At 36.4% G+C, this 27988-nt stretch overlaps 3 protein-coding genes and 1 long non-coding RNA gene across 11 annotated transcripts; 2 read left to right on the forward strand and 2 right to left on the reverse strand.

The window, feature by feature from the left end:
• The first annotated feature begins 80 nt into the window (after positions 1 to 80).
• LOC105565585 lies at positions 81 to 2713 on the forward strand. Its single transcript, XR_001009203.1, has 3 exons — positions 81 to 1317; positions 1436 to 1588; positions 1659 to 2713. It is a non-coding gene; the product is annotated as an uncharacterized LOC105565585 (long non-coding RNA).
• Positions 2714 to 5415: 2702 nt separating this feature from the next.
• LOC105565587 (glycine receptor subunit alpha-2-like) lies at positions 5416 to 16230 on the reverse strand. 6 transcript variants are annotated; one of them, XM_012018892.1, is made up of 9 exons: positions 15456 to 16229; positions 11118 to 11301; positions 10777 to 11006; positions 10544 to 10626; positions 9441 to 9596; positions 9189 to 9344; positions 8719 to 8884; positions 8436 to 8625; positions 5416 to 7465 (listed from the first exon to the last, which is right to left on the reverse strand). In XM_012018892.1, the coding sequence occupies exons 1-9, from the start codon at positions 15536 to 15538 to the stop codon at positions 7202 to 7204; spliced, it is 1512 nt and encodes a 503-aa protein (XP_011874282.1). In that variant the 5' UTR covers positions 15539 to 16229; the 3' UTR covers positions 5416 to 7201. The 6 variants fall into 6 exon arrangements, with proteins under 6 accessions (XP_011874282.1, XP_011874285.1, XP_011874286.1 ...); XM_012018895.1 differs by having other exon boundaries at positions 15549 to 16228; XM_012018896.1 differs by lacking the exon at positions 15456 to 16229 and adding an exon at positions 14408 to 14428.
• Positions 16231 to 16325: 95 nt separating this feature from the next.
• On the reverse strand, positions 16326 to 21117 carry LOC105565589 (transducin beta-like protein 3). Its single transcript, XM_012018898.1, has 15 exons — positions 20941 to 21117; positions 20779 to 20830; positions 20512 to 20719; positions 20250 to 20424; positions 19993 to 20163; positions 19757 to 19932; positions 19475 to 19674; positions 19200 to 19403; positions 18452 to 18641; positions 17894 to 18015; positions 17661 to 17819; positions 17406 to 17571; positions 17080 to 17304; positions 16823 to 16947; positions 16326 to 16542 (listed from the first exon to the last, which is right to left on the reverse strand). Exons 1-15 carry the CDS (start codon positions 20964 to 20966, stop codon positions 16351 to 16353), a joined length of 2391 nt encoding a protein of 796 aa, XP_011874288.1. The 5' UTR covers positions 20967 to 21117; the 3' UTR covers positions 16326 to 16350.
• A 994-nt stretch (positions 21118 to 22111) lies between these two features.
• On the forward strand, positions 22112 to 27968 carry LOC105565590 (cullin-1). 3 transcript variants are annotated; one of them, XM_012018903.1, is made up of 14 exons: positions 22112 to 22146; positions 22212 to 22388; positions 23101 to 23315; positions 23417 to 23579; positions 23663 to 23881; positions 23961 to 24215; positions 24293 to 24586; positions 24684 to 24947; positions 25030 to 25209; positions 25867 to 26016; positions 26136 to 26375; positions 26446 to 26549; positions 26634 to 26853; positions 27015 to 27968. In XM_012018903.1, exons 3-14 carry the CDS (start codon positions 23155 to 23157, stop codon positions 27093 to 27095), a joined length of 2331 nt encoding a protein of 776 aa, XP_011874293.1. In that variant the 5' UTR covers positions 22112 to 22146; positions 22212 to 22388; positions 23101 to 23154; the 3' UTR covers positions 27096 to 27968. The 3 variants fall into 3 exon arrangements, with proteins under 3 accessions (XP_011874293.1, XP_011874290.1, XP_011874289.1); XM_012018900.1 differs by having other exon boundaries at positions 22112 to 22388; XM_012018899.1 differs by lacking the exons at positions 22112 to 22146; positions 22212 to 22388 and adding an exon at positions 22695 to 22721.
• Positions 27969 to 27988: the final 20 nt, after the last annotated feature.

Below are 27988 nucleotides of genomic sequence, written 5' to 3' on the forward strand. Positions count from 1 at the left end.
AATCGACTGTATAAATTAAAATGGCCCACCCTGTATATATCAATTTTCATTATTCTTTTTGATGACTTACAATTAAATAAAGGTTGATAATATTGCACACAGCTTCCGTTATAAATAAAGCGCACACAAGTTTTCTTCTAATTGCGAAACAATGTGCGCAACTTTAAATTGATAAAAAATTTTTACTATGTAAATTTAATAGACTTCTAAGGCTGGGATGTATTTTATACCCGATGTGCGGATAACGTATATAGAGCTTGAGAGAATTAAATTGACTTTTTGTTAACAAACCCGTAAGAAGGTATAATATATTTCAGTTGTGTCACTTCTTATTTATTAAAAAGGCAGTTACATACTTTCGAGTTGCAATCGATTCGATCAATTTCAAATGAGTTACGGTATGCTGTGTATATGTACCATGAGCTTTTCTTCCAGCGGTCCCTCATTTCCACGATCTTTAAAGTTATTCTGGCCGGTGCTACTGCCACTGCTGCTGTTGCTGCTGCTGCTACTGATACCGCTGTTGTATTGTGTCATCTTCATGTTACACGTGTCGTCTCGCGTTAAAACGCAATTCAATCGGAATCAATTGACGTGACCCGTTAAGCGATGTTAACGAGACGTCCGACAATGCCCGCATCTATATAAAATTTACACGTGCACAGGTCTCCTCGCCGTCTGATTCATCCATATCGATTTTCGTCGTAGCATTTTCTTGGGCAGACGTGTCCGCGGATAATTATTTCGTCACAAAATAACGCCCAATAAAGTATGTCGCAGACTCCAATTCGCAAATGCGAACAATCCCTCACTCCCAGAAAACGATAGTAATAATAAAAAGTATCGGGGTAAAGTCGAGGAAGAAGTCTCGCCAGAAGCGTGATAGGAAGAAGGCAAAGGAAGATATCTTTACAAGAGGTAATATTGTTCCCTACGCGGTGACGATTGAGGCCTGATATACAAAATATTTGCAACACGTGCGCGCATTGCAAACAAGCGATTGGACGTGTTTTGCAAGTTCAATTGAGCGCGTTCGAACGGCGGTCGAGGTATCAAGAAACTACACGGTAGTGTCGCGCACCAAATTCACGCGCGGTATGTTATCACGGCACAGTCAGGCGCCCGACTGAAAAGCACCTGTCCACCTGTACATGTAAAAGCCACCACCAGCTTACGCTGGAACACGCGAGGAATACGCGCAGTATACTCCCGTATACCACGACGTTCGACCGGACAATCTGTATTAATGACGCGGCTAAACTGTTGCTGCTTTTGCGCTGTTACGTTGTAGAAAACATGATCGTTGAAATAAAAGCTGTGAGTTCACATTTGCTTTTGTTTTTCTTTTTACTTCTCCTTTAAAAGTTACGACGACAATGTTTAACAACGTCAGTGTTTTCTTGACCATAAGCACCTGGTATCTTTAATAATACAGAAAATTTATTGCGAAAAATACTAAAGGGTAAAGGGTCCGGGAACACTCCCTCGAAAAGTGCCTTGCAACCCCAAGAGAAGTCAATAGAGATTATTATAATATTGCGAGAAATATTACCTCAACCAGGCTTCCGATTCAATCTGTGCTTAACTTGTAAGTATTTTATATTGTATACACTTTTATCAGATAATATTGCATTTTTAAATGTATTATTCTTAATAAGTTAACAATGGAAAAACTAAATGGTCCAAATTGGGAAACTGGTGGCCTAAGTTGGATCTGGAGATGAAAGCTAACAATTAATAATAAAGCAAAATAATAAAAAGATAAATAAAAGTGTCTCCTGTAAAAATATTTGTAATACACAGCACATATTAAAACTACAACAACATTTACTTGTTGCGAGAAATATCAAATATTAAAACAAATGAATTAATAGAATAAAACTTAACATCAACACTTGTAAAATGATTGAAAAGTCTATTTGCAGACCAACCGCGCGTTGTTTTTACACGCATTGACTTTATGCAGTACTTTCTGCAATCCATAACAAATTACAAATCGTACGTTTCCGGTTCTGCTTTGAGCTATTATCAGCGATGCGGTGACAGACATAAATCACATAATATTTTAATCCCTAAATATTTAAATATTAAATTTGTTATCTTCATGGCACCAGGTTACACACCGTGTAAATGCATGACCTATAATCCATACTGGAGAGAGAGAGATCATGTATTCTTCCTTTACCTCTCATATAAAATACACATGGCGGAATAAATTGACACAGATTTTGAGACGGAACAGAGGACGCTTATTCGATACAAGAGAGCACGTTAGCTCCGTTTTACAGCTTCGGATAAAAGACAACATTGACAGGCTCATCGTTCGGGAACGCTACTCGATTCCTCTCGAGTGTCATCTGCTCAACTTCTTTCAATTTTTTTAAGTCTCTGAAGATAAACTGGTTAAGATTTAGCAAACATGCGGTGGCCCAACTTAGGCAACTAGGCTGCGAATATTAAAAAATTGCATTACACAAACACGCGAAATTAAACATTAGTTTTATAATTAGTAGTTGATAGAAGGCACTTGTAAAATGTATTATAGAAAATTTGACTGCGTACTCGTATTCTACAGCGGCTTAAAATCTGTATAACACAATAATTATAAAACAAACTACAAAAAAATAAACGGTGTTTCTATTTGATAAAATAATTTCCACCCACTGGCTACTGATTGTGAGTCGCATGTCGAGGGCAATGTCGTCAAACAGTAATGCTTACTGAATTGTGTAAAATATCCATGTACAATACATAGAAGAAAAGAAACAAAAACGATGCAATTCTGGCAACCTTCCTTTATATTAACTCTAAAAATATATGTAATATTTAATTGAGAGGGGAGAGAGAGAGAGAGAAAAGGGAAGAAGAGTATATTGTGCAAAATGCTGTAATAACTGTATTGCAATTTTTTGAAAATCTTTGTATATTTTATATGATACTTCATTTTCTTATCGAAAGATAAAATCGTGAGAAATATATTTACTTTAGAAATATATAAATATTAAATTTAATATGCGCGGACATGAAGCTTTACAATTTATTTAATAGTATACTTTTTTATACATAGCCGTTTTTAGACGAAAGCGCAAGGTAAATACTTTTTCCGAAGAAATGCATATTTTCGTAGTGTCACCTTCGCGTATATAAATGAAAAATTATCTACATTGACAGATTGACTGACGTTATTGTATAGTCGGGGAATACAGAGCGCAGAGAAGGAAAATTAGTTAGAAGTTTCTTTCTCTGATTAGGTCGTTATGAGAAAACTCGGCGAATTATTTGGATTTGAAGAAGACGAGCGAGAAGAATATGCGTAATGTAATATCCAGCTTACAGATACGTGGAAATTGCGTGAGCGATACAATGTACAACAACTTGAATTAAGTGGAATTGAAGCCCCTCATTCGCGAACCATCCTCGTTCAACAAGTTGCGCTTCCTTGATAAAGTCACGATTAATAACGCGAAAATGTCAAGGATGAGCATGGACACACTTCGCCAGTTGCCGAGCAATTCCGTGATTGTAATCGATCAGATACGTATCCATAGCACCGCGTTTAACACGATACTGATTAATTTGTCTCGCGAGTACACTTTTCCCGCCAGCGAACCCTTTAGCGAACATTATCAGTTGTATTACATGTAATTCGATACATACTTGATATACTTTGGTAAGGAAATATCAGTTACCTAGTTTCCAGCTTGTTCAGAAATTTTGAATGAAACTTTGTTTTTAATTTTATATATCGTATATTCTGATACGTATCATAAAATCGTCATAAAAATTGTAGAAACGCAATCTCACCCTACAATTTACTCACATTTACTGTGCGCGTGCGCAGACAAATTATACATATATTATGTAAAATAAACTTAAACTTTATACGTATGTAAACACGCATATGCATATACATATACGTACATTGAAATCATATTGGACATTCAAAAAAGTTTTGCACTCATATGTCAAGTATGTGTATAATTGATCCCATAAAATATTATTAATATAAAAATGATTTATCTATAAGAAGTTATTGTTTTATAATAATTGTGTGTTGACTATTGGGACATTAATGTTTATGCACGCTGTTCCGTCTATTTTAGAAATGAACCTTAATCCCGTGCCTCTTAAGACTTAAATGCTATTTGTACCCCAAGTGAAAAGGACGCGAGACCATGCCTATTCCGGTACGAGCGTGGTTATCCGTTCCACTATCATTTTCTATCGACAAAAGTAATCAATGCTGGATATAGTTAAGCATCGAGGTCAACACCGCTGGTAAACTAGTCAGATATCGCTGATCGATATTTAGGTATGAGGAGCATTGAATGAATATTATGTGCGGCAGAAAAGGGTTACTACCTTTGACTTCCAAATAATGATATACTTTTAGACTAGTGATAGCGCTATAGTTGTCGAATAACGAACAACTTTTCGGGCCGTTTTTACTACACGCGGATTGTTGCAGAATGCTGTTCGATAATGCAATAAGCGTAATTAATGCGACCGAACCATTTGGCGACAATAGTAATTTGCAGTAATGTAGGCTTTCGCTAGTAAGAGGGGTAGAATTTCAGCGCGATATTTGACGAGAAAACAGAGTAAATGCGGAAACAGAAATGCTGTTATTTTAAGAGCGCTCGAAAAAGGCTTTTCGGCCGCTTAATTGCTTCGCAAGAATATAAGGGAAATACCAGCGCAAGGGAATATTGCGTGATACGTGAGTATTGGCCGTCCTGAACTCCTCAAGCGACCGAAAGTGACCTTCGTTTGGACTCCCTCGTTTCTCGGACATGTCCATGTGTCATGACTCGCGCGCGCACACAGCCGATGATATCTCTTCAAGATTGATCGTATCTTTTCGCTCGACACGCACGCACACGCTAGAAAGATATAGAAAACATTTCGAAAGGAGAGAAGGGAGAGAAAAGGCCCGTCATCAAATTTATCGTTTCTAGTAAAATACTAAAAATACAATTGTACAATGTGATTTGAAAGAAACTGGTACAAAATTCTGGTAGCTTTGACATGACGCGGCTTAAATCGTTAGCTTTTACTTCTTTCTTGCAACAAAGGTAAAAAGGAAAGCGCGAAACGCGAAACCTTTTTTTTTTCAAATTATGGGCACCATCAGAAATATACTATAGAAAATGTGAGACTTTTCTACAGAAATATTTTAGTCATTAGAGATATATAAAAATTAATTTCTACTTACAATTAGTCTGACTAACGTATTCTTACTTTTATTAATCGTATAAATAAATGGAATTAATATAACAAAATTAAATGAAGTTTTATGCATGTTTGCGCGCGCGCGTGTGTAGGTATGTGTTTATCGCCACTACATTTATGTTAGTAACTCCAGGAAAATTAATCACACTAATATATTTGGTATGTACTATTTTTTTAAAATTATTTGAAAATTATGCTCGTAGTATCACCAAAATATTAGAATCTCTTCACAAAGCATCAGATTATTTAACATACGAAGTATATTATACGTCGATTACAATCTTCGATTTAACTTGTAATGGTTATTGCATAAATTACAATAGTGATGAGAAGCTGTGTATTTTACTTACAGATGTTACGTGAAGAAGAAGAAGAAGAAGAAACAGAGTTGTCCTTTCCTTTTGTATAAAGTAAAATGTTATTTTGAGAGATTATATTTAATTGCCGATATACGTAATAAAAATATATTAATAACTTACAGACAATTGACAATTTTAAACATAGACAAGTTATTATATATACGTAATTAAATTTCTTAGAACGTTGCGGTTTTGCATTCGTAATATTTTCTGTTTACGCCGTCGGATTTTATCGTCCAGCGTTCCGCCTTTATTCTTGCCGTTTCAAATTTCAGTTGTGCAGAGAACATATTCACCAAGTTAAATTCAGTTGAACTTTCCTATTCTTAGCGCTCTTAATTACTGCGTGCTTGGCGTATCTTGTGTTGCTTCCCTACTATTTCGTATTTGCTACTTACAATTAGTTACACATGTGGAAAATATTGCAATTGTGATCAAATGGTTTTTTTATACTACACATGTACCATTAAAGTATAGAGTAAGGCAAAAAGGATTGAGAGAAAAGTGCTAAGAATAAGGGACATAATTCCACAAAAAATGTATTCCCGATAAGTTAACAGTGTATTAGGAGTTTGTCACCTAATTCAAGCAAAATGTTGCAGATTGATATCAATTTCATTTGCGTGAAGATTCCTAGTCCCTCACCGCAGTTGTCCTTGTTTGATGTCGTCAGAAGCGGGAAATGATACGCTGAGAATTCTTGCGTGCCAGTTTCAAATAAAGAAATACTTGGCTAAAAGAACATTTCAGATCTCTTTAGCACATTTATAACTCTTGGGAAAGTATACCTTAGAAAACTTTAAAAGTTTACTTTCGAAAAGATAAGAAATGTGAAACGTAAATTTGGACGCTTTAGACTTTTACTTAAGGTAAACTTATAAAACTTACTTTGAGAATTCAAAAGAAAACTTTAAGAACTGCGAAAAGTATGTGATATAATTTATAATACCGCGTGCGGTTTTCTTTTTACGAGAAAGTGCTATAACGCGCGGCCTTCTGGCGGGAACTTCGTTTAACTTCTTTAAGTAAACTCGTAGATTTGAAAGATTACTTTTGAAAACTTTAATTTTATTTAAAGTACATTTTCCCAGGGGAAAATTATTCGACAACTATCCTTCTCCTTCGACAGTTAATAAACAGCCGTAAAATGTGATGCGAATAAGCCTAGTTATGAGCCTGCGTATAAATCATTGCTAATTGAAAGAAAGCTGCGTATCACGTTCATTTTACGGCAGTTCATTCAAACATTGTTTTATTTGAAAATATCACGCAAGAAGCGTGTCATTTCTCGCCTCAAACATTATCAAACACGAATAACTATAGCGAGGAGCGTTTTGCTAATAGATTCTGACGACGTGATCTAACAGTAAATTGCCAGAATCTGTTCATAATCATTAAACTGTATCGTTTGAATAGCTGTGAAATTTACAAACTCTGTTTGGTTTCTTCAGTCAATCTGCCGTCATATTCCGTTGATAGACTATTATATTCTTACTGGCATTTAACCGACACACAGTTTGTCGGCAGACATTTGCAAAATCTGTTTTCCACAGATTTGGCTATTTGGTATAAAAATAGGGTGCGATTAATAGTCATTGCGCAGCGTGATTTCAGATCCATATAAAAGACCAATAAAGAATATTAAATATAATAAATGATACGGGAAATACTATCCTGCTGCGTCTATCGATCCACTGAGCGATCTCCTGCGGCGTCATTGTCGTAAAGTTGTGTAACTTGGCTAGAGTCGGCCTGCGTGTAAACGACTTAACCGGCGGGGTGCTGTCGATGGTTGTGATGCTGCCAACGGAATAATCCGGATCCTTATCTTCCTCTATTCTTACCGATGGGATATTGATCGTGCTCGGAAAACTCTGGAAACAGTAAAAAATATTTGCAAGGTGAGCTTATTGTCAACCCAACTAGCAAATTTTATTCAATTCGTCTTTTTCGGCCTTACTTCAGGTCCTTTTCAAGTAACAATACTGCAAACGAACAAATATAAGAGATTGAAATTATTAAATAGTCGTCTAATAAAAGCAACCAATTCAATAAAATTTGCCAGTTCAATTGACAATAAGCTCACTTTTTAAATTTTTAATCATCACTGGCGACTATAAGTGACATTTTTCTTTCGTAGTAAAAATATGATTAATCCTATAATTCTACAGCAGAATTTAATTCGAGATACCGCAACCCATTAAGTTTCGGTGATCACGTTTAAAGTCTCTATTTAGTTGAATATGTGGTTTTATTTAATCATTCGTCATCATGTAATCGTATTCAAGATTATTACAAATAAGATTTCCAAAAATGTCTCGTTCTTAGAAAATCTTGTCTCATGTAGCAATTGCAATATTTTCTTATGTTAATATTTTAATTCCATATTCGAATAGTAATATTTTTACATTCTAAACTTCAAACGATATTTTTCTGATTCTCACGTTACTTAACAACAGATTTTCGATTTTAAATCAACTATTTCTCAGCAAAAATGGGGGTTGAGTCCCTTATTCGGCAATTTTACTATATAGAAAATATAGAAAATTAATTTTATTCCTTCCTTAAAATTTTTTATACAAAACTTATTTTTAAAAAATCGTTGAATATATTTAGGAATTTTGATACACGTTTTCCTCATTCTATGCAACATATACGCACGTGCGCACAGTTTCTTCAACTACAAAAGATATTACGCGACAAACGTGAAAATGATCTGTGAGATTATAAACCTGAGAATCTTTATGTTCTAAATGTTTATTCTCAAAGAAAATATTTCACAATACGTCTAATGTATGTACAATATTACAAATAGCATTGATAATTATTTAAGTGATGACTCACGTGCACGGTAAGATAATTGTGGCTTGTGAAATCCTGCTCGTTGTTCGTATTCGCATTGTCTAACGACGACCATGATCGCGATCGTTCCAAACCAGTTGTATTCTTCTGAAATTGTTTTCTCGCCAATCGCGGCGTCAGGGTTGACTTAAGAATGTACTTGCTGTTGACCTTTTTCAACGGCACGTTTTTTCTGTGCAAATACGACACATTATCCTTAAAATAATTTGTATCGGGTAAACGAAGCTATAGGCATTGAAATTTCGGCAAAATTATTATTACGCACTTCCTCCTGTATATGGTATTGACAAAGGCAAACTCGACCATTGCCGCGAACAGAAATATCGTGCAGCCCAAAAACCAAATTTCGCTCGCTTTTATATAAGAGACCTTCGGCAACGAATTTTCGACTTTCGATGCGAGTGTCATAAATGCTAATATAGTATTTGTTCCTGCAATAAGTTTCATGCAAGTGTTCACGGAAAGAAAAATGTAGCCGCCATAGCTAAAAACTGTATGTGGCAACTAAATGTCAGTTGTAAAATATGGACAGCTAATATTCAGTTGTGATAGCCAAATATTTTGCTACCGTGGCCATTGTATTAGGTGCGACAGCAAACCGTTTGCTGTAGGCTTAGAAATTTACAGTTAGAGCAGCAAAATATTTTTAGCAAACCACGATTAGCTATGGTAGCGAATTTTTTTTTAAGTGTTACAAATATTATTATTTAATGAGAATGTGCAGATATATTTTACCTAAGACTATTCGCGGCGCGCTCGCATCTACGTGCAACCAAAATGACACCCACGAAACTACTACAATCAATATAGACGGTACGTAATAGTCCATCATGAAGAATCCCATTTCACGAGCCAGTTTAAACGTAATGTTTATCGAGCTGAAATTGCCGGCTGCAATCATTATGCCATATTGATTTTAGTGAGAATTGCGTCCAATGGCAACTTTCGTTTCTTTAGCAGTCAAGCGTTACAACGATTAAATTTTACCAAAGTGTCCGTAATGATGTTGCGACGGGGTATAGGACACCCCGGAGCGATTGACCCACGTATCGACGAGTTTGTACTCCGTCAAATATAAGTTGTCCGCAATGCCAATCGGAGTTTCATCCCAGTCCAATACCATTTCGTTCACATTATGAGTCCCTTCGGAAAGAAAAGTTTCGTGTTTCTTTTCACATTTTTAATGCTTAACATTTCCATCATTTGGATTTTTATCGTTTTCGTCGACATTTTATTCATTGTTTATTACCTATATTGATAGTTAAAACATGTCACTTATCTTATACCTAAAAAATATACACTTTTACTATGTTCTAATTAGGGATGGGATCGAATTCAATATCTTTTGATTCGAAAAAAACTTAAAATATCTAGTAAAATATTCACAAAAGATTCGAACATATTCGTTTCAGGTTCGAGTTCACTTGAAAATAATACCGTTGTTCTTCGAATTGAAGTACTTAAAGTGTGTTCGAAACCATTTGATCCAAATTCGAACCTATTTGAAAGTACTGCTCTTATTTTTCAAAAATCCACTTAGTTCTGACTTTTGATACAATTTGATACTTTCATAAATCGCGATAAACTCGGAACAAAATAATATAATTTAATAATATAATAGGTTGCTTAGATTATATATAAAATTAAAAGTAACAGAATTGAATAATTTGAAATTTTTGAAACTTTGATTCTCTCTCTCGATCCACGTAAGAAATATATTGAACTTCCCTTTTTTAGATATTTAGGTATAACCGTAAATAATTTTACATTGTCCAATCCTCGAAGCAATCTATTCGTTGTAAATTTAAATAACTGACATTTTAGTCATTTTTCAAGTGCGCTGCCCCCGTGTATTCACGGAGCTAAATGACTGACATTTTTTATTTTACTAGCGACTAGTATACGTTTTTAAATGTACCATAGAAAGTTTGTAAAACTGAAATATTTTAATATTGGTTCAGTCAATTGGCCAGAAAAACAAGCCGATTTACTGATCTATTTAAAAATAGACAAAGTCTTTGCTTAATCTTGACTAGCCGCTAATGAAAGAAAAGATACCGTGCTGTGCAAATCTAATAATGATAGCTTACAGCTTTCGAATACCAATGGACACTCTTGCACGTCGAATGGAAACTTCTCTAAACGGAGGCCGCAATTGAGGGTGGTTTCCAGTCTGAAATTCAAGCAAACGTCCCGTAATCGATCTGTCGCTGGTTAGTGAAAATTTATAAAAGAAAAAAATAAGAGGAAGATTGAAATAAAGATTCGCCCGGGTGCATCTTTCGCGAAGTGCGCGAGATACACTTCGAGATTGAATTATTACCTAGTGTTTAACATGACCATCCCATGAGAGCTGATGGAGATAAGTAGATCTTTAACGCCGTTCCCCATTACGGCCGAAGTACGCTCGTTGGCGACGTACACGGTAGGCGTCCAAATCAGCTCGTGAGCGTTCTGACCGCCATATATTTGAGTCAAGTAAGGAGCTATGTTCGCAAATTTCAGCCGTTTATCCAAATATCGAAACTGCAGCATTAGATGCACGTCAAATTGCTGCAATACACAGTTTATTCCTTCTCTATTATCATTCTTTGGTACAACGCTTATATACTATGCGTTATCTGCGAGACAGAGATACGTATAGAAGTAAAATTGTACAGGTACCAGAGTTTTGGCCATGTTGGACTTTATCGTGTAGATAGAAGCTCTGGTGTATATTCTAATCGGATCCGTCTCGTTAATCACCCCGGGCGGCCTGACCATCTTGTCGTAACGACACTCATTCGCCAATTCTTGCAAAAGTTCCGTTTGCGTCATGGAACTGCCGAACGATGGGCAATTTCCCGATCTGAAATAACCGAGTTGGATTTGCATCAAGTATAAGACATTAACTATGTACCAGAATCCGTCGTGTACAGTTAACGAATTTGCACCTAAATTACATCTCTCCCCGATTGCGCTTTAATATCGAGCCCAATAAAGGCTCGGGCGAAAACATGATCTCGATTGATTTAAATTGAATGTTGTCGCGAGATAATCTGAGATTTCTGTAAAACCTGTTTGAAAATGAAAATTGAATCGACAGTTCTGGGATTATTATAACAGAATAAATATACCACGCGATTTTTATAAGTGCATCCAAAAAACATTTGTAAATAGGGAAAATATGTTAATTAATATTGTATAAATACTTAATCGCAGGCTGAAAACGGTACAAAAGTTCATACATTGCACAAACCACACATTGGGCTACCTACATCCTGCTCGGACCGTAACGGCGATCCTACTTCTTATTAAAATCATAACACAATAAGTACAATTAAATTCCCCAACTCGACGATTATTCTCTTCTTGTTGCATTTTTTTTTGTTGAACGACATAATTTGATACTGGCAGGAAGGAAATGCGCAAGTTCCATGAAATTGAAATGCAATAGAAATTATAACGATGGACATCATAAATAGCCAATACGCCTAGCTTTGAAAAAGCGACTTGAATTAATATTCTAGACCTCGTTTCCTCGCGCATGTTGTCTCCAAGGTATACTCATTATCTCTTTGTATCGACGTAGGTGACGCATCTACGGAGACAGCACCGAGGGTATAGATAATCGTGTACTGAAACTAATTCCGCTACCATTTGATGCGCACACGACTTCTGTAATAACAATAGAAAATTCACACTCCCATCGCCAGCCGATTGATTACAAGCAGAATTTTCAGATCTTGAGATTCGACGCGCGCGCTGCCAAATTCCGCAAGACAATTGTCCGCGGGAACAATTCCCGTTTCTTCACGATTATAACGATCAGCGTGAAACGGAGTAGCTATTACATCTTGCAAAAGATAATTGGCCTCTCCCGAGCGTGCGTGCTTCATTTGTAAAGAGCACCTCACAAAAGAAACACCGCCGACTGTATTAAGTTCTTATCTCGCAGCTCTGTATGTTACCTGAATTTACAACGTCACAATATCCTCGCCAAATATCATGTTAATAGAAGATATCGGTGTATTTACATATCCTCGCGGAACCGTATGTACCAATCGAGATTAGGGTTAAGCTTCTCTTACGTATTATATGACATGCAAAACGTTGTGGATTGTTCTGAACAATAAACATTTCGGTAGAGCACGTTTCAGTTACCAAAACGTAATCAGAAACAATTTGTGTATCAATTTGTATCTATCTGTATCTGTCACTTTTCGCCTTCATCTTTTCTGTTTTAAAGTGTAGGCAGAATTTCTAAAAGAAATAACCCTTTTGCTATATCTAAGATTCTTTATATTTAAAAAATTATGGTACCTTGCATATGCTTTACGAACTTTTTACTTGAAATCTCTTTCGCTACAGTAGAAATATTATAACAATAGATCAAAATTATATTATGTTTCGAAAAAAAAACATCGCAGTGTAATTTTATTGAAAAAATCGTTTTCAAAATTTAAAACTCACTTTTCCAATGAGATCATATGGTATATCTAGTGAAAAATAATGAAACGTCGAAGCGATGTCAAGTCGACGTAAAATGCATCGAATAGACGTCGACTTGATGTCTTTTCGACCAATCATTTCTCACTGGGATCATAATGCCATTTCTTTTCAAAATAAAAATGTCTTATCAAATGCTCACTTTTCGATGACCTTGCTCCAATTCTTTTGCATTGTATCTAGTCGCGAGTAAAAGAATCGATTGACGACACATTATGCTGCAACGTCGATAAGATATTCCTCTCAGAAACAGACTTTAGTCTGAAAGATTTTTCAAATTTCTAATATTTCATACACGGAGGGAATTTTCTTTCAAAATTTATCCTGAAAATATTGTAATCGCGGGACAACACGGCATTTCGAATAACTTTATGAAAGTGTTTTTTTAATTTTACCATACATTTTACTAGTAATTATACTTAAATGTACATTTTACTAGTAAAATGTATAGGAAATATTAAAAAAAACTCTCATAAAGTTCTTCAAAATGACACGTTGTCCCACGAGTACACGATTTTCAAGGTAAATTTTAAGAGAAAATTCTCTCCGTGTACAGGATCTCGTAATATACATATGTATTATTTTTCTTGTATAATTTTATATTTTACAACAAAATATCAGAATCGATCGATGATGCACAATAAACTATTGTCCCGTTATAAAATGTTTCTTTCTAAACACTTTAATAATCTGAGATATTTTCAAGTTTTTAATAGAAAAGAGGATACTTAACTAATCAAGTTACATGAAAAATATCCGGTAAGACACCTTTTTCGTAAAATATTTGTAATTATAAATAATTATATATATAACTATATAAAATATGTCCAAACACAGAAAACATAATTTAAAAAAATTAAAAAATAATTATAAGAAATGTTTGCGATGTTTTTTTACAAAAAGTGAGATTCGAAGAGAGAAATAAGAAAAAATTGCCCATCTATAATTACTACATGTATATACTATAAGTGTTAATAATCGTATATAAAATATAATTATATATATAAAACATTGTACAATAATTGCAATTTTACTTCCTGTAAAAGAACAATGCGAAAGTTATTTTTCTAATTATTTTTCAGTCTTCTTATTATTTCCATATATAGTTTTATATAAGAAAAAACATGTGCGTGCGTGCATGTGTGTAAAAATTATACATAAAATACGTTCTCTCTCTATAGATTTTCTTCATATAAATTTTTCCATGAACAATTTGTGTTTACCGGGTAAATACACATATTTATATACTCTGCCACGTTTCTTAATCTGTGTGCTATTCCTCCTTGATTTCTATTCGACTGGTCTCACATATATTGCCAATTGATAATTGATACATTTAGAATAAGCATCAAGTTACGATATATTTAAGCGAGTGAGTCGGCGACGATAAGATCGCATGTGCGTACGCGATAGAAAGTGTGATAAAGAGAGAGCCCGATAAAAGAGCAAAAATTAAATTTGAATACCGGTATTTGTACAGGTGTTAATTGGATTCGATGCTTGTTTACCGTCGAAATAAGACGAATCTGTCCTCACGTGGGCATGTAAATGAGCGATAGTTCACATCTCGCGAGCGTTTCGTTAAACGGCTTTTGTCAAAGCTGTCATTATCGCCTCGTCTCGACGGAAGTTACGACGGAGAAAAGAGAGACCGGAGATCTTTGCGGCACGCAAAAAAAAAACCCCCCTCCGGGATCCCCTTTTCGTTCCCCCAATATAATTTACGATATTACTCAGATTCTTTTAACGACGACCGGTAGTCAATTGCACTTACGAGGAACCGAAGGTCAAACGTTATGCACTAATAAGTTCGAAAGCAGCTATAAAATTTTGCAAGGTTGAAAATAAGTTAATTGAACAAATTTTACCTCACCGCGTCGCGTTTCCTTACAATCGGACGGGCAATCGCGCACGTCCGACTTACGTAAAAAAGATATATTATTTCCGCGGGCGGGAAAACGAGGATAAAGATCGAACGTATTGGATTTTCCTTTTTTTTTTCCTTTTTTTCCCACTGTTCCGTAGTATTTTTTCAGTGTGGAAGGATAATGACGAAAGCGACGGCGCACGCGGTTTTGCGAAATTTATGGAAGCATATATCTTGCAAAAACCACCAACACGTGACATTACTGAAAGAATCGCTTTGCACTCGATCGTTTTTCACGGCAGGAATAAGAGTTTCGAGTGTCCGTTAAAATTCTATCATTCGCGTTAAACGTAAAGATTTAAATGAAACCAAGTAAAGCGCCTCGTGTAACATTTTTAGATTCAAATCTGAATTATATTGATTTAATTTTTTATAATATATCAAATCTTGTATATCGAGATATACAGACGTGCACTTGTATGATCCTTATCTTTTTTTTCTGCGTTCTGTCTGTAAGAAAACAGTCTGTACGTTATTGCAAACCACGCCTTGTCCTTCGCGATCGCTGGCATTATATATATATTTTTTAGCCTTTCTTCTTTCTTCCTTGCCATTAGTATATAAATAGAATTAATTGTGCAGCTTACACTGTGGTTGCGTCTGCAAGCAACGGCATACCCGATAGATAAACGCAGAGTATCAGGACGAAGACCCTTTTCCGGAGGATCATTCTCAAGTACCTTTCTATCACTTAACAGCACCGCTAATAGATTCCGACTGATCCTTCCTTATGATCCGTGAATGTGGTCGGGCGAGCAAATTTACTGAAAACCAGACAGCCAGAGCAAAGCTCGCTCCCACTCTCTCATGGTGCTCCTCCAGACTTGCTTGAACTCGCATACATATACACGTACACACGCATATACACGCGTATACATGCTACATTCTCGTGCAGCAACTTGTGACATCAATGCACACATTAATTATATGTCTAAGACTTACAATGTAGATTCTCGTGCTCATCCATAATTGTGTAAATTACACACGATCGTTTAACACCAATTCAACGCGCGATTTTAATATCAGATACCGCTAAGTGGCTTGCCGGATCCCCGGAATTCATCTGCAACCATTTACTCGCATTGGGAAAAAAGATGCTACAAGTTCTATATAATCCATGAATCATATTTCTGTGTAATGAAATTTCTTTCTTATCTCCATGAACACCTCGTGAACTTGTAAGCTTTATCACGGCGTGATTGCACATACAGATACATTCTCGTAGCATTCACCTAGTATTATCACATTATTGTACGACTTACCGCAAAGATAAAATCTATTTTAAAATTTATAATTCGTAATTTAAAACACACAGATAATGGTTTAAAATCAATACAAGTATATCCATTTATGGAACAAAAGTAAAAAAAAATAGAATTTACAACTTACATATACATATATAAATTCCTACATATACTATACATTATATGTATGTAATATATGTATACGAGTATATATGTATTATTTAGGCATGTAATTTATTTAGTCAATTGATATAATATCAGGTTTCATACAATTATAAGTGTAGGATAACAAGTAAAGATCTTGCAAAAGTTTTGTTAATCTTTTAAAATGTCTGTCAGTATAGGGAATAGTAACTTCTAGAGTAGAAGCTAAATCCAATGTCTGTAACTCCTGTATCCCCATTTCCGTTATTAAGGCATTTATAATCTCCTAAAAAAATAACAAGATTGCAAGGTGAACAGCATTCAACGATGTTTGTGCACATGTATTCTCTTTGATACATCAGAAATTTTTGAAAAAGAAACTAGAAAAATTCTAATCAAATTATAAAATCTTTAACACACGCGCACATACATACATACACACACACACACACACACACACACACACACACACACACACACACACACACACACACAACTATTAAAACTATTTAATTTTTCTATATAATAAATTATTAAATTTACTATGAATAGAAATTTATTCATACCTGAGCAACATGTGAATTTCGGCTATTCATGTTCCATGTGACTGCACATTTGAGTAACGCTTTCTTGCGAATTGGTTTCAATTCCTTTATTATTTCAACAAACTTGTGCCCTTTCTTCAATATGACTGTTACAAAAAAAATTATAATAATTTCACAAAAATATGTATATGCATATGCAGGCATATAGGGATGTACGCATATATTGATAGATGTAGCAGACACAAGGAGACATCACTGTTTAATACGAATAATTGTACCTTCTACAATCTTGAGAACTTGTAACGGTCGCTCCAGCTTTAATGCCAATTGTAACGCAGCCTGGAGTTGTTCAGCTTTGAGTAGGTTGGCCAGATTTTGTTCCTCGAGCACAAGCTGCGCTTTTTCCGACGCGGCTTGCGCCTTTCTCTCTTCGGTTACATCTTTCCAAATAACCAGCAACGAATCACTACCTCCGCTGATAATGTGTTTCTCATCTTTGGTGACTGCACAAGAAAAAGAATCAAGGTCAGAAATATATATCTATATATGTATTTATTACAATACTGATTGGATTTTCACGCGCTTGGATATCAAGTAGGCTCACCTGCGAGTGTCCAAATGTGGCTTTCATGTTGGTGCAAAGTAGATATGCACTCGGATGTTTTAATATTCCACAATTTCAGAAGACCGTCTCCGCCGGATGTAATTAGTTGCATACCGCGAGACAGAAATTCTCCTCTTAAGACGGAAGATTCGTGTCCTTCAAACGTCTGTGACAAGAACAGGAGCAATTAGATTATAATTAGATCTATAAGTATCTCAAGAAAAAAAAAGTAATTTATAAATTTTTTTTAGTAACCTTCAGACAATTGAGTTCCGTTAAAGACCACAGTTTCATGGTACAGTCGGCGGACGTTGTTAAAAGCACTTGATCAATCGGCGAGAATCGGGCGCACCATACACCTCTCCGGTGGCCGTGAAAAACGCCGAGCAATTGCAAATTCTCCGCGGACCATAGCTACAGATAATCATCATAATTTTAGAGTTATTAATACATATACGTGAAATAAATTTAATTATGCAATGGCATACCTTAGCAGTCTTATCTTGCGACGCTGTAGCGATCAGTTTGTCATTTGGTGAGATAGTTACATAGTTTATCTCTTTCTGGTGCGCTAATATTGTACAGCTTGTATTTAATGATAAAGCTTGATCTGTAGGCATTAAAGATTATCTCAATACATACACACTATGTATATACTATGTATGTACATATATTGTGTCTTTATAAAAAATGATACGTTCATAATTATTGTTGTATATCATGTATTTATAATAAATATATGGTGTGTATGTGAAGCTGGCGTATCATTTGGCGGAAACTCGCAAACAATTGAGAGTTTCGGTTTCCTTTTCAAATCTTTATGACAACGTAATAAAATAAAAATTAAGATTTTATTTATTTAAATTTGCCTGCATTATTTTTGAACTCCAGACACGTGTTTTATAGCCAATATTATGCATATATTCACGTGTTGTGAATCAGAGTACAATGTTTGTTTTATTAATTAGAAATTAACTAGGAATTGAATGAGATGAAGTTCTATACATGCAATCTTCTTATTTAAGAAATCATACTCTCTGATTTACCATGTGACGTGAGATTGTTGGGTAATTCCCACAATTTCAGGCACGAATCTTGAGCAACAGTGGTGAAAAATTTAGGTAGTGTTTGAGATAATGCAACAGAACTGATCGATGCTGTGTGTCTAACGGCGTATCCAATGCAAGACATCTTTGTTGTCTCTTTATCCAATAGCCATACGCGGGCACTATTATCCTACAATAATAATTTTCTATAACGTACATATCAATTAAACACAAGATGATTTCTCTTGTATAGTATGGAGATACTAAATAATCTAAATAAGTGTGAATAATTTTAGATTTTAGACAAGAGTATTTTTATCGAAAATTAAAGAAAAGTTTATCATATAAACATACGCTTACATCCATCCCTGAAGAGATATACTCCTCCAAACAGGGAAGTAAAAATGAAATTTTTTCCTCTTTCAGACTTTACAAAAAAAAAAAAAAGAAATTTAGTAGAGACTTTCTACAAATAAGAAAGATGCTTATCAGTATTTTTTAATCCTTCTGTATTATACATATAAGGGAATAAAACTAGCAACCCCTATTTAATTTTTTATTAGAGCTTTTTAACGGTGTGGAACATAATTATTTAAAAATATCGGAGGATTTAAAAAATATTGATAAGTTTCCTTCTTATTTGTGTGTAAATAAAAAAAGTATGAGAAACATTGTAATTGGAAATGATAAATTGATATACTATCCTGAGCGCTGTTATTATACACATATTATTAAAAAATATGATTACCTTGGAAGAAGACACGAGCAAATTTACATTCGCCGGGGTCGTGGCTAGTGCCAAAACGCTGTCAGTATGACCGCACAATAATTGACAATTCATAGTGTCAATTTCATAAAGTTTTATGTCGCAACTGTTGGTCGCGAGTGCGATGTGACGGTCATCATCTCCGAGATACGCAACGTCTAGAATTTCATCGCTGTAGCCTACCAGCTGACGTAATTTTAAATTAGCATTGATATATAATTTTCGTGCAATTTTATACAAAGTAATTTTATACCCACTTGTCTTTTACACTCGAACAACTCCAACGAGTGAATAATTATGTTATGATCGACAGACACCACCGCGAAGATATTGTAGGCGCTGTTGTAAAATAAATGCGTAATCGACAAGCCCCCTTCCTCCTTGGCCGGCGGCACTAAAGAATTATCCTGCGCATAAATCTGCTTGCCCGTTTTCATCTCCCAGATTTTAACGACACCTGGAAAATTCGTCGTATTAAATTATACGCTCTCTTGTTACGCACACGTAAGAAAGCATAAGCCATACTCGACTTGTAGTACCTTTCTCGCCAGCCGAAGCAACGTATACGTCGTCGCTTTTACGCGACTTAATAAATGCCGGCAGACATTTCGCAGGTATCACGAAAGTCCCCTCAATACCTTCGTACACTGGTAAAATGCGTATTGATATTCCAGATGATACGTCCCACAGGATTAGCACTCTATCTCTTCCCGAGCTGTGGATACATTTACATTTGCATTTGCCGTCGTTTACATGATATATATCTCTCTATTACCTGACCAAATAATTTCCATTTTCGTGAAAGCTAAGCGACGTGACTTTACTATAGTGTCCGGAGAGAATAACCCTCTCTTGTCCAGTAGTGATATCCCAACCATAGATCTTTGTGTTGTCGCCGGCACCAAACAAAAGTGATTTTTCGCTATTCGGGTGAAATTCTAAAACGCTAAACAAAAATGAAAAACAGCAATATTAAGTCGTAGCAATATATCTTAAGATGCGGTGTTTTATTCTACACATACTATACGTTACCTGATTACTCCCTGCATCCCTTTGAGACTGTGTGTACACGCGTGATGTTGTAAATCCCACAACCTGACCGTCCCATCGCTTCCACCAGATGCCATTAAAACGTCACTATTTGAAAGAGCTATCTGCATTACGGGTCCCTTATGAATAGATTTCCATAGTTTTGTTAACTTACTAGCTGCAACGGGCATAAATGACAGACGACAATGTGAAAGTGCTGCGCAGAGAAATTAAAGACGATATAAATACAAATTTGATAAACTACTTTGCCAATTCCACAATTTGAACAATCCACTTTTATGATGAGTAATTATGCCTGCATCGTCGTTACAAAGAACGAAGCAATTTATCGTATCCTCCTGCTGATCGGCTTCCGTTACACCCAGTGACGATATCACAGAGCCTTTGTTCACAGATATTACGGATACAGTGCCTCCTTTTTGGCAAAATAGATACTCCGCGTTCGCATTCCACTGAAACAAAAGGTCGCATTGTAGGTACAATTAAACAAATGCATTCTTTGGAAACCCACTTGTATGTTGCCGCCAGTATAAAACGCTCCATGCCTGCATTCCACCTCGAATCTGTAAATATAACGCAAGGACAATTATCAGAGCAGAGCACACGTGTTAAAAAAGAAAATAATTTAGTGCATGCACGTTTGGGTGACGTATCGGGACAAAATAATACTTACGTCTCCTTAAGGTTAGCTTTGCTCATTTTTTTTACTATTACCCAAGAAAAGTTAATTAATTTTTTAACCGAGTTGTATTTATGCCAATCTACTGAACAGATCAAACACACGTGCGTGCAGCATCTTTGACCATATAACTACAGACTGTCAGTTACCTCCACTTTTCCTATTCTAACACGTGATCAACATTTTACGCGCGCTGCCACAGATTAAATGGCAGAAAATGGAAACACAAAGTCAGATTATAATGGTAAAACAGGAAAGAAGAACGTTGCGCTGTTTTATCCTGTTTAGCAGAGTTCAGAACCACTTAGAATCAGGGGTGCTTTCGCGACGTAGATCAAAATGATCCGGATCATAATGATCCGTGCTATGATTGGTCAAATCTGGAATTTCATTGAATAAAATTTCAATGTGATGCTACGAAATTTCAGATTTGACCAATCATAGCACGGATCATTTTGATCCGGATCATTTTGATCTACGTCGCGAAAGCACCCCAGGGGCTCGATTCTTCAATTTATTCCAAGGAGAAACATATGCAAAAATTCTGCTCTTACAGAAAAGCTGCAAGTCGATTGGCTACTCGCGTGGCTTTAACCAATCGAGTTTCAGCTTTTCTGTCGGAGCAGAATGTTCGTGTACGTTTCTTCTTCGAATGATTTCAAGAATCGGGCCCCAGGTTTGTTGGAAATTAATATTTATTTTATGGTGTAACATCAACTTTTCAAGAGTGATTCAATTCGTCAGGACTCGAAAAGGATTCTACATCGTACCCCTGGTCCACAATCTTGCTTTAAGTAATAGCGGTTTCGATTTTCTGACTCGACCCGATCCAGAGTCAGAAAAGTTTGATTAAAGCAAGATTTGAACCACAATTTCTACAAAAATCTTACTTTTGATCAAACTTTTCTGACTCGGAGTCGGGCCGAGTCTGGTCGAGTCAGCAAATCGAAAACGCTATGTGATTGGTCAATCTTTTACAGCTTAAGGCTTACTTTACGGCTCAAGCCGCAGAAAAAAATTGACCAATCGCAGTCTAGAGTGAGGAGAACAATCGCCTGCGATTGATCAATTTCATACGGCTTAAGGCTCGACTACGCACTTATTGTGGACCCGGTCTTACGGTGGTTAAATCGCCCGCTGTGGTTGGCAACGCTGCGGGCCTAACCTGTCAGAACCGGAGCAGCGGATCCGCGGTAGTAGGTAATTTTTTGAGCACCGTACGTTGGTTCGCTCGGGTTTCATCGTCGCGCTCATTGTCGTCACAGGACGTGGTCGGGCACGGGCACGGACGGCGAGTTCCCGGGTGGCAAATTTCCCGTGAGGAGTGGTGTAGAGTCATATCGAACGAGTGCGGAGCGAAGCGGTACCCGTCGTGCATTTTCGTTAAAGGAGTCGTTCCTTGGCCGTCCTCTCGATCCTGTTATGCGGTGAACAATCGGCAGGTGAGAGCGCGTGTTTTTCCTCGAGTGTCTCACGAGCCCCCCTCCCTCCCTCCGTCCCTCTTCTGTCCTCAACGCGGTCGTTTTTCGCTTCACGAAAGATAAAAAAAATGGTGCGCGCACCGAGAACGCGAGTAGGCCTCTATTTCGACACCTCTCTCTCTCTCTTTCTTTCTCTCTCTCTCTTTCCGTCGCGCTCCCTCGCTCTACGTGCCTGCCTGCGTGTGTGAAGTATGTGTGTGTATGTGTCTGTTTCTCTCTCTCACTCTCTCTCTGTCTGTCTGTCTGTATGTCTGTCTTAGTCTCTCCAAAGGAATGAGTCGTGCATCACACAATGTAACGGAATTCGTCAGTTAACCTTTCCCTTTCACAAAGCTCCTTGCCTCCGATGAATTTGGAGTTTACCTCGATATAAACATCCGGTCCGACTTGGGACACGCTGACGCGCGTCGCTTGGCTCTCCGGGGCTTTTGACATTTTTCGTTCCCGTGGAAATGTTCCGCGCGAGTACTTCGGTAGATAACGCGAACGCTCGTTATCGTCGGATGCGCGGTATTGGCCGCGGAAAAGCGATCTTCTTCCCCGGGCCAGTATTTTTTGGCCTGCCGTGAACCCGCACCTCGAGTCGTTGCGCGTGAAACGTGCACGTGCGATTAAATGAGTCCCGTTGGAAGGAGGAATGTCCAGTTGTTAAAATTTACCTTCACTTCCGCAGGTATTATTGCATATAATAACGGTGACGCTCACTCGACAAGCATACAGGAACAGGATGTCAGGCCACAGAGGCGGAGGGGCTGGAAGTCATCAAGGTGGTCCCCCAGGCCTTAAGCAGATCGATTTGGATCAGATCTGGGGTGATCTGCGCGAGGGCATAGAACAGGTCTACAATCGGCAGTGTATGTCGAAGCCGAGATACATAGAGCTCTATACGTATCCTTTATATCGCGAGAGGACATTTCGCCCTCCGTTCTCCTCCACTCCTGTACGCGGATTGTCGTGTATTTTCCTATTACAACGTGAAATCTCTGCAGACATGTATATAATTACTGCACCAGTGTTCATCAGCAGTCAACCAGGACTTCGACGAAGAGCAAAAAGGGACAGATTCAGCAAGGAGGTGCACAGCTGGTTGGCTTGGAGCTGTACAAACGTTTGCGTGACTTTCTTAGAAATTATCTAATTAGTTTGCTGAAGGTAGGTACACGCGCACGTTGCGCGTACGATCGAAAAGAATTTTCAACGAGTCGCATAATATGTACGAGACGAATCGTTCGTAGCACGGGGTGGATTTGATGGATGAGGATGTGCTCCAATTCTATACGAGACAGTGGGAGGAATATCAGTTCAGTAGTAAAGTGTTAAACGGCGTATGTGCGTACCTCAATCGCCACTGGGTGCGAAGAGAGTGTGAGGAAGGTCGCAAAGGGATTTATGAAATTTACCAATTAGCCTTGGTCACTTGGCGAGATAATTTATTTAGACATTTAAATAAACAGGCAAGTAGTATCCTTGCACAAGCGTCAAGTATCCATGCGTTTGTTGTGCACTAGTGACAATTCTTGTGCTTCCTTCCAGGTTACTAATGCCGTGCTGAAATTAATCGACAGAGAACGCAACGGCGAGACGATAAATACTCGATTAGTCAGCGGCGTCATCAATTGTTACGTAGAATTGGGTTTGAACGAGGAAGACCCGGGTGCAAGGGGGCAAAATTTAACAGTGTATAAAGACTCGTTTGAGAATATCTTTCTGGAGGATACGGAGCGATTCTACACGAATGAAAGTCTCGAATTTCTTAGACAAAATCCTGTTACAGAATACATGAAAAAGGTATCTCTACAAAAGAGAGCGTTATTGAGTAGTCCGGGAAAATATACTTTACTTTTCTTTGCGCCTCTTTTGTGCAGGCGGAACAGAGATTGTTAGAAGAACAGAAGCGAGTGCGCGTTTACCTTCATCAGACGACTCACGAGCGATTGGCAAAGACGTGCGAGAAAGTACTTATCGAGAAACATCTGGATATATTCCACGCTGAATTTCAAAATCTTTTGAATGCTGATAAGAATACGGATTTGGGTAGAATGTACCAGCTAGTTGCAAGAATACCAAATGGCCTTGGGGAATTGAGAAATCTTTTAGAAAGTCATATCGCCAATCAAGGTCTTGCAGCTATAGATAAGTGCGGAGACTCGGCAGCTAATGTATGTTTTTGTTTTTGTTAAATTTAGAGTAACTACACCCGCACACGTGGGCTATCGTGAATTGTCCAAGTGGCTTGACCTACATTTTCATTCGCAGGATCCGAAAATTTATGTGAACACGATCTTGGAGGTGCATAAAAAGTATAATGCTTTAGTACTGGTCGCATTTAACAATGATAGCGGCTTTGTTGCTGCGCTGGACAAGGCTTGCGGACGGTTTATCAATAGCAATTCCGTCACGAGGGCAGCAAACAGCAGCAGCAAGTCACCTGAATTACTTGCCAAATATTGCGATCTGCTGCTTAAAAAGAGTAGTAAAAATCCGGAAGAGGCGGAACTTGAAGATACTCTTAATCAAGTTGTAAGTGTATGATGAATTTTTTTTATCTCTGAATTCTTTCAACAAAGAAACCGTGTTAACCGCAATTTATGTTTCTTTGCAGATGGTAGTTTTCAAATATATTGAAGACAAAGATGTCTTTCAAAAATTCTACAGCAAGATGTTAGCCAAACGATTGGTCCAACATATGTCTGCTAGTGACGACGCAGAGGCTTCCATGATCTCAAAGTTAAAACAAGCTTGTGGATTTGAGTACACTTCAAAATTACAACGCATGTTCCAGGTAACACAACATATTATTTACTTACGCAAGAAGTTTGTGAAATACGATCTTAAACTTTTCTATCCTACATCGATTAAAATTTGCCGTGTAAAGGATATAATATATCTGTAAATATTTAATCAGCTACATTTTTTTACAATTTTCTATTAAGATATAAATGTAAACTGATTTTTTTCGAGCAGGAGTAGAAACTTTGGAGAAACACACTTTTATGAAAATTTATCAAATAGCTCTGATTATTTAGCAAGATAACTTATTTAAGCATTTAATTAGACAAGTGAATAATATTCTTGCAAATATACATATATTACATTTGTACGTTGAAATGTAAAATCTATACTCTCTCAGACTACTAATACAGTGATTAACCCTTTCATGCTCACTGAGACATTACGAGTCCCATTTGCATTTTTTATTTTCGTGTTTCCTTAGAATGCTAGTGCTTATAATATCTCTTATAGTTTATGCTGTCGTCTGGCAAGAACATGTATAACTATTTAAAACTGAAGAAACATTTGGTTGGTGCTAACAGATTCAAATAATTTTTATAATGTAAAAGTTTGAAAGATTAATTCAATAGATAATAGAAACACTTTCAAAAACTAATTCCTTATTTTAGTAGTTTAGTCTACAGGTTGCTTTGTAATTTCTTCACAGGACATTGGTGTTTCAAAGGATCTGAACGAGCAATTCAGGAGGCACTTAACAAATTCTGCCGAGCCTTTAGATATAGATTTCAGTATACAAGTTTTGTCTTCTGGTTCATGGCCATTCCAACAGTCTTTTACATTTTCTTTGCCGACCGAGGTAAAACGTGCCCATAAATGTTGATCTTTTCGTTTTAGGACCTTCGCCGATTACTTACTCACAATTTTGCTTCCTCATAGAGGAAGCTTTGTTTTCATGCGAAATTGTTTAATTTGCAGCTGGAAAGATCTGTACATAGGTTCACTACTTTCTATAGTTCACAGCACAGTGGCAGAAAGTTAAATTGGTTATATAATATGTCCAAAGGGGAGCTACATACAAATTGTTTTAAGAACAGATACACGTTGCAAGCATCGACTTTCCAAATGGCGGTTCTGTTAGCGTACAATGGCGCTACATCGTGGACAATACAACAGCTGCAATTTGCAACACAGATAAAGATGGATTTTTTACTACAGGTAACGTGATCTAATTGTGAGGTGTCTAGGTAAGGCAATGTAAAATACTAACGGTTTTTTTTTCGCGCAGGTTATTCAGATACTCTTGAAAGCCAAGCTTTTAACCGCAGCTAGCGATGATGTAGCTGAACTGACCCCGTTATCGACGGTAGAACTTTTTACGGGATACAAGAAGTACGTTACATTACTGTTATATGTATACGTGTCTAACTATATCATTTATAGCAATTGTTACAACAGTACTTGTTTATTTAACAGCAAAAAATTAAGGGTAAATATTAATATACCGATGAAGACGGAGTTGAAGGTTGAACAGGAGACTACGCACAAACATATAGAAGAAGATAGGAAACTTTTAATTCAGGCAGCAATTGTTAGAATTATGAAAATGCGGAAAGTATTGAAGCATCAACAGCTGGTGGCGGAAGTATTGAACCAATTGAGCTCTAGATTCAAACCCAGAGTGCACGTCATTAAGGTGAGTTTATTCATTAAAAGAACCGTTTTGTTCGCAACATCCTCATGCATATGTTATATCTTTAAAAATTCCACAAGCATAATATTACTGATTTAAGTAAATATAAAGATTATACGGCAACAATATCAATGTTTCAATAAGATTGAATATTTTTCTTGCAGAAATGTATAGATATTTTAATTGAAAAAGAATATTTGGAACGCACAGAAGGTCAAAAGGACACTTACAGCTATCTGGCATGATCAGGCCAACGATACAGCAACAAAAACAAAATAAAAATAACATACATACACACTCATTCACCCATCCACTCTCATTTATATACTACGTATCAGACTTATTTATTTAAGGTTTCAAATATAATTCCCTATTTTTATTCTGTACATGAATACCTTTGTACCATACTGTCATTCTGGTCGCATTTAGAAAGTCTGGCTTTTTATATATCTCTTAAAAGATATATGGGTACAGCGTAAAAGATGTTAATAAAATTATTTCGTAATTATTAGTCAATGCTAGGTGTGTTACTGTCTGTGCTGGTTTTTAAAACAAGGCGAATACCGCTTTGCTATAGTGTCACAAGCATCATTTAAGATTTTAGATAATCTATAGAGAATTACATAAAAATTATACAAAAAAAAAGAAAAATGTATTTTCATTGCATTATTAACACCAATATTTTCCAGTCTTGTAACTGAAGATATTGAGAATAATTTATTTTTTACAAACTGAAAGGAGCGTGTTGTAAATGTGGAGAAAATAAAAGAAATGTTATGTCCACTATGATATATATAAAGAAAGATTATTATAAATTGTAATTGGTTATACGAAAAGAATCAACTTCATACCTACACACACATTACACAAACAAGAAAATGTATAATAAAAGAATGTACAAAATTTTTGCGAGCACATAGATAGTAATGCATTTTAGCAAAAAAAAAGTCCAACTTTTACAATAGACATATATAAGCCAGAAAATTTTATAACAATACATGTAAAATTCGATCATAATCATAGCAATTCGAATGTTTTTGCGCGATAGCATAATTACGTCAACTCTGCATGTCCTAGATAGAATATTTGAAATTACAAGAATAAATCTGCTTAAGACTTCTTTTCAAGAGTATACTAA

The sequence above is a fragment of the Vollenhovia emeryi genome, unplaced genomic scaffold (genome assembly GCF_000949405.1).
Source record: "Vollenhovia emeryi isolate VEMERY1.0 unplaced genomic scaffold, V.emery_V1.0 DF939150.1, whole genome shotgun sequence".
Lineage (NCBI taxonomy): Eukaryota > Metazoa > Arthropoda > Insecta > Hymenoptera > Formicidae > Vollenhovia > Vollenhovia emeryi.

What these genes read in the sequence shown, in the direction of transcription:
- LOC105565587 (XM_012018892.1), bottom strand. Translation starts at nt 15,538, where the DNA reads ATGATCCTCCGGAAAAGGGTCTTCGTCCTGATACTCTGCGTTTATCTA. An exon ending in CTTGCAGACGCAACCACAGT is followed by an intron (nt 11,302 to 15,455) that starts GTAAGCTGCACA and finishes CGGTTATTTCAG; the next exon opens with ATCGGGAAATTGCCCATCGT. An exon ending in ACAATTATCTTACCGTGCAC is followed by an intron (nt 7,466 to 8,435) that starts GTGAGTCATCAC and finishes TACTGTTTCCAG; the next exon opens with AGTTTTCCGAGCACGATCAA.
- LOC105565589 (XM_012018898.1), bottom strand. Translation starts at nt 20,966, where the DNA reads ATGAGCAAAGCTAACCTTAAGGAGAC. An exon ending in TGCTTCGGCTGGCGAGAAAG is followed by an intron (nt 19,675 to 19,756) that starts GTACTACAAGTC and finishes CGAATTTTCCAG; the next exon opens with GTGTCGTTAAAATCTGGGAG. An exon ending in CGGAACTCAATTGTCTGAAG is followed by an intron (nt 17,572 to 17,660) that starts GTTACTAAAAAA and finishes TTCTTGTCACAG; the next exon opens with ACGTTTGAAGGACACGAATC.
- LOC105565590 (XM_012018899.1), top strand. Translation starts at nt 22,701, where the DNA reads ATGAGTCGTGCATCACACAAT. An exon ending in TGAGTCGTGCATCACACAAT is followed by an intron (nt 22,722 to 23,100) that starts GTAACGGAATTC and finishes TCACTTCCGCAG; the next exon opens with GTATTATTGCATATAATAAC. An exon ending in CATTTTCTTTGCCGACCGAG is followed by an intron (nt 26,017 to 26,135) that starts GTAAAACGTGCC and finishes TTTAATTTGCAG; the next exon opens with CTGGAAAGATCTGTACATAG.